Source organism: Carlito syrichta, unplaced genomic scaffold, assembly GCF_000164805.1.
Source record: "Carlito syrichta isolate Samal-C Ts95f unplaced genomic scaffold, Tarsius_syrichta-2.0.1 Scaffold315782, whole genome shotgun sequence".
NCBI classification, from domain to species: Eukaryota; Metazoa; Chordata; class Mammalia; order Primates; family Tarsiidae; genus Carlito; species Carlito syrichta.
Genome location: NW_007259878.1, coordinates 248,878 through 254,093, shown reverse-complemented (window position 1 = coordinate 254,093; position 5,216 = coordinate 248,878). Strand labels below are relative to the sequence as shown.

The window sequence follows — 5,216 nt, the reverse complement described above, 5'->3', positions numbered from 1 at the left end:
AGGTCGAGGCTGCGGTGGCCGGGAGCAGCCACTGCACTCCAGTCTGGGCGACAGTGAGACTCCAACTCAAAAAAACAAAACAAAACAAAACAAAAAAACAAACAAAAAAACCAATCTGACTTATTGGGCTCTGTTTCATAGATGAGCAGACATTATAATTAAGAACTATTAAAACATCATCTCCATTTATATATCATCTCAAGTGTCACAAAAAGCATTTTAAATCTATTTATTCTTGCCAGGAAATTGTGAAGTAGAAGAAAGACAGTCAAGAAAAACTGTTCTGACTACCACTTGGGAACAAAGACTTTCAATAAAAATGTTTTTAAAATCCAAGAACAGACTGGGTGCGGTGGCTCAAGCCTGTAATCCTATTATTTTGGGAGGCTGAGGTGAAGGAATTGCCTGAGCCCATGGGTTCGAGAACAGCCTGGCCAACTTGGTGAGACCTCATCTCTACAATAAATCAACAAATTATCCAGGCGTGGTAGCATGCACCTATAGTTCCAGCTACTTGGAAGGCTGAGGTGGAAGAATCACTTGACCCCAGTAGTCGACGCTGAGATGGTTGTGAGCATGCCATTGCACTGTAGCCTGGGTGATGGAATAAGTCTCAAACACACACACACACACACAAATCCAAGAACAGATTAGCTCAGTATCAATTATTACTTTGTATTAAATAGTATAATACTTTTCCTTCATTAAAGAATAAAATAAACTTAAACGTGTATAGAAGTCATAGAGAAAACTTTGATATTACCAAGTTGTATATTACCTCTATAAAAAATGACTTGAGTTCAGGAAGGTGTTGAAACAAGTTTAGGGTTGAAATGTCTATTTTGTTCTGCTTCTGCACTGCTTCCTCTGCTGATAATCTTGGAGGGTGTGGTTCCTTCAAAATAATTTTAAGGAAAAATAATTCCATATTTATATGAAAACATCTCTGTGTTCCTTCCTATACAGTAATGCTGAATTACAATGGATTATAAACCACACACTGTCGACAACTCCAGGTCTCGGGTGAGACTATTCCTTTGGCAGAGTTATTACTTTCTTTGGAAATCCTACTTTTACTTTAAATATTTTTCTTTCTTTCTTTCTTTTTTGAGAAAGCAAGATGTATTGAAAAGACAGAAAAGCTCCCACAGTGGGAGGGGACCCGAAGGGATTGCCCCACTCCTAAATTTTTAAGTCAGAATTATTCTTTTTAAAATTTTTCTTGGTAAATTATTTATATTTTATTTAGTACTTATTTCTTTCAATATTGGATTATATATAGTTGTTTAGTCTCTCTATCTCAACTAGACTATAGATATCTTAAAGGCAGAGTCTTATTCATTTTTTAATTTCCATAAGAGAGTAATATCTTATACATGGTAGATGTTTAATAAATGTTTAGTAAATTAAATGCATTATTCAAAATTCAAAACATATTATTTGGATGAATTTGTAATTCCTGAAACAAGATCACAATGTCAATACTATAGGAATCAAATTATAGATGTTACTGCATACTTTTCAAATAAATTATCATTCTTCCTTTACTTTTATGTCAGAAACACGAAACAGTATTGCCCATATAAATAAAAAAATGAGCCAGGTGTGGTGGCTCATGCCTGTCATCCCAGCACTTTGGGAGGCTGAAGTGAGAGGACTGCCTGAGCCCACAGGTTTGAGACCCTCCTGGGCAACATCTCAGGATGATCTCCACAATAAATTAAAAAATTAGCCAGGCATGGTGGCATGCACCTGTAGTTCCAGCTACTTGGAAAGCTGAAGTAGAAGGATCACCTGAGCCCAGCAGGTTGAGGCTGTGGTGTCCGTGAGAATGCCACTGCACTCCACCCTGGGCAACAGAGTGAAATTTTGACTAAATTAAAAAAAGAGAAAAGAAATAAAATGACAAGTAATTAATATTCAAAGGTATAGTTAAATGCAAAATAGAATTCTATCTGAAAGGAATTTTATCTTTACCACAGAATACTATAGACAATAGATGTGACACCTTTTAAGTACTAAAACATTTAGCTCTTTTTTTTTTTTGAGTCAGTGTCGCACTCTGTCACCCAGGCTGGATTGCAGTAGCATGCACATGGCCACTGCAACCTCAACCTGCTGGGCTCAGCTGATCCTTCCACCTCAGCCTTCTAAGTGGCTGGAACTACAGGTGTGTACCACCATGCCCAGCTGATTTTTTTTTAACTTATTGTAGAGACAAGGTCTTGCCATGTTGCCCAGGCTGGTCTCAAACCCATGGGCTCAGGAAATCCTCTCATCTCAGCTTCCCAAAGTGCTGGGATTACTAGCATGAGTCATCATGCCTGGCTAACATTTAGCTCTTAATAAGCATTATTTACTTGATTTCAAATCAAAGAATGGCTTTTGTATCATTTTTTAAGGTGGCAAAAACTAGTTAGGGCTGGGCGTGGTGGCTTACACCTGTAATCTCAGCACTCTGGGAGGCTGAGGCAGGAGGACTGCTTGAGACCAGCAGCTGGAGACCGGCCTGGGCAACATAGCAAGGTCCTGTCACTAAAAAAAATTTAAAAATTAGCCAGACATGGTGGCATGTATTTGTAGTCTCAGCTACTCAATAAGCTGAGGCGGAAGAATCACCTGAGCCCAGGAGGTCATGATTGTGCTACTGCACTCCAGCCTGGTAACCAAGCAAAGCAAAACAAATTAACTCCTGTCAAACAAAAAGATAAAGTGGTACAAAAATATTATAGCATCTATTTAAGGGCCCTGTGAACTATTCTGTTTAATTCTGTTACTTTTGCCTTCTGATTGTACCAGAAGGTAAGAAAAAGTACTGAACTGCTTATATGACTATTCTGTAAAAATTGTTGGAGGTTTCAAGTAAACTATTGCTAGGGAGTAGTAACAATTATAAAGTTTAGCCTGATAATTAGATGGACAGAAGTACATCTAGAGCTAGAGCTTAGATATATTACTACTATAATAGCTGTGGAGATTTCTTTCTTTCTTTCTTTTTTTTGAGTCGTAGTTTCACTCTGTCACCCAGGCTAGGGTGCAGTGGCACACTCATGGCCACCAGTCTCGACCTGTTGGGCTCAGGTGATTCTTTCACCTCAGCCTTTTAAGTAGCTGGAAGCACAGGCGTGTGCCACCATGTCCAGTTAGTTTCTTGATTTATTGTAGAGATGAGGTCTCCATAAGCTACCCAGGCTGATCTGGAACCCCCGGGATCAGGCAATCCTCTCACCTTGGCCCCCCTAAGTACTGGGATTACAGGTATGAGCCACTGCACCCGGCCAGCTGTGGAGATTTAAATTCAACAAATATTTGCTGTACACATACTATATGCAAAAAAAAGATACAAAGATGACTAAGAAAAGGTTGTTGCCTTTAATATATTTATAATTTAGTAAGGCAAATGAACAAACACACACTCTAAGGGAGAAAGTGTCAAAATTACGTTACAAATAAAGGTCCATAAGAACTTGGAAAAGTGACTTAGTTTAACAGGGGGCTTATAGCTATTAATTCAGAGAAAATATTGCAAGGTAGAAAGGCTTTGGAGTTAGATGGTCATTCATATACATCCTACTCTAGTCACCTTCTAGTTCTGTAAACTTAGAAAATATATTAAATTTCTCTAAGGTATTGTAGGCTAGGTATTATTTTCCATGAGGCTTGACTTTACCATCTAAAAAATGAGGATAACTGGATATTTACTATGCTGGGCAGATTAGGAAAAGCACCTAACAAACACAGTGACCATATAAGAAATAATCTGCTTAATAAATGGTGTATTATATATTCCACGTTTCTAAATTCATATACTAACAAAGATAAGACATCTTGAAAAACTAACATTATATTAACTTCTATGAATCTAAACCTATGTGCAATCAGAAAGATAATGACTTAACTTCAGATATTACTATGGGATTTCTTTCCCTATACTATTTAATAATTTGATTCTACATTTTATATATTCTATAATTTGATTCTTTGGACTGGGTTTGGGCTCTGGATGGTAAGTATCTTTTTTGGGGGGGAGAGTAGATGTCAGCTACTAGAGGTTTTATGTGTGAAAGGAGTCCCAATATAAGGACAGTTTTGATGGCATACCCTAACTGGTAATTAGTTTTTCCTCTTGGAAATGACAGTAAATAGAAATCCTCCTCTGATTTAGAGTAACTGCCCATATGAGCTGATCTTGACTGAAATATTTTGTTATTTCAAACTAGGAAAATTTACTTAAATCAATTTTAAGTGACAGTATAGTTTTTTCCAAACTTTAGGTGACAATTCTGAATAAGGTTTAAGGATCATTAAAATCCTTACAACTACTATTACTTAGCAATTCACTTCTAGACTTCTTGAGTTGCTAATGACTTATAAGATTTACCTTTAATAGTTGACAAGGTGTTTGCCCAAAATTATTAATCATCCCTTCTAAGGCTTTTCTTTCCTTTTCATCTGTTAAGGCATCCAGATCCACAGCTCCTAAAACCAGACGTAATCAATTTACTACAGAGTGAAAACAAATCAGCAAGTCAGATCACTGAGTAATGTATCAGACTGAGCAGTATATTTTCAACAAAATAATATTCCATTCTTCAATTTACAACATTGTAAAATAGTAATTTAAAAAAATTCTCTATCTTCAAACATTAAATATGTATAAAAATAAGTTTAATCTATTATTTAGATCTAAAATAATCTTGAACAATTAAAAGTTAACTGGTATTCTATAAAAATTTATCTTGGAAAAATACAAACTATACTCTTAGTACACCTAATTGTTTTCTTCATGATAGGCAAGCTTAGACAAGAGTAAAAACCACACAAAAATACTGCTTTGAGTTATTGCTTGAAACAAAGATCGGGAGCTGGGCACAGTGCCTCATGCCTGTAATCTCAGCAGTATGGAAGGCAGAGGTGACAGAATTGCCTGAGCCCAGGGGTTAAAGACTAGCCTGGGCAACTTGATGAGATCTCGTCTTTACAATAAATCACAAAATTAGCCAGGCCTGGTGGTACACATCTGTAGTACCAGCTACTTGGAAAGTTGAGGTAGAAGGATTGTCTGAGTCCAGTAGGTCAAGGATGTGATAGCCATGTTTGTGTCACTGCACACCAGCCTGGGTAACAGAGTGAGACTCTGACTCAAAAAAAAAAAACAGCCGGGCTCGGTGGCTCAGCCTGTAATCCCACGCTTTGGGAGGCCAAGGTGAGTGGAT

General features: G+C 37.2%; 1 protein-coding gene across 1 annotated transcript in view; it reads right to left on the bottom strand.

The window, feature by feature from the left end:
* Positions 1 to 5,216, bottom strand: part of NBEAL1 (neurobeachin like 1) — a 211,707-nt gene that overhangs the window by 28,345 nt on the left and 178,146 nt on the right. The window contains exons 46-47 of the mRNA XM_008073238.2: positions 4,382 to 4,479; positions 779 to 895 (exon numbers count right to left, since the gene is read on the bottom strand). Of these exons, the coding sequence (XP_008071429.2) occupies positions 779 to 895; positions 4,382 to 4,479 (215 nt within the window). The remainder of the gene's footprint in view (positions 1 to 778; positions 896 to 4,381; positions 4,480 to 5,216) is intronic.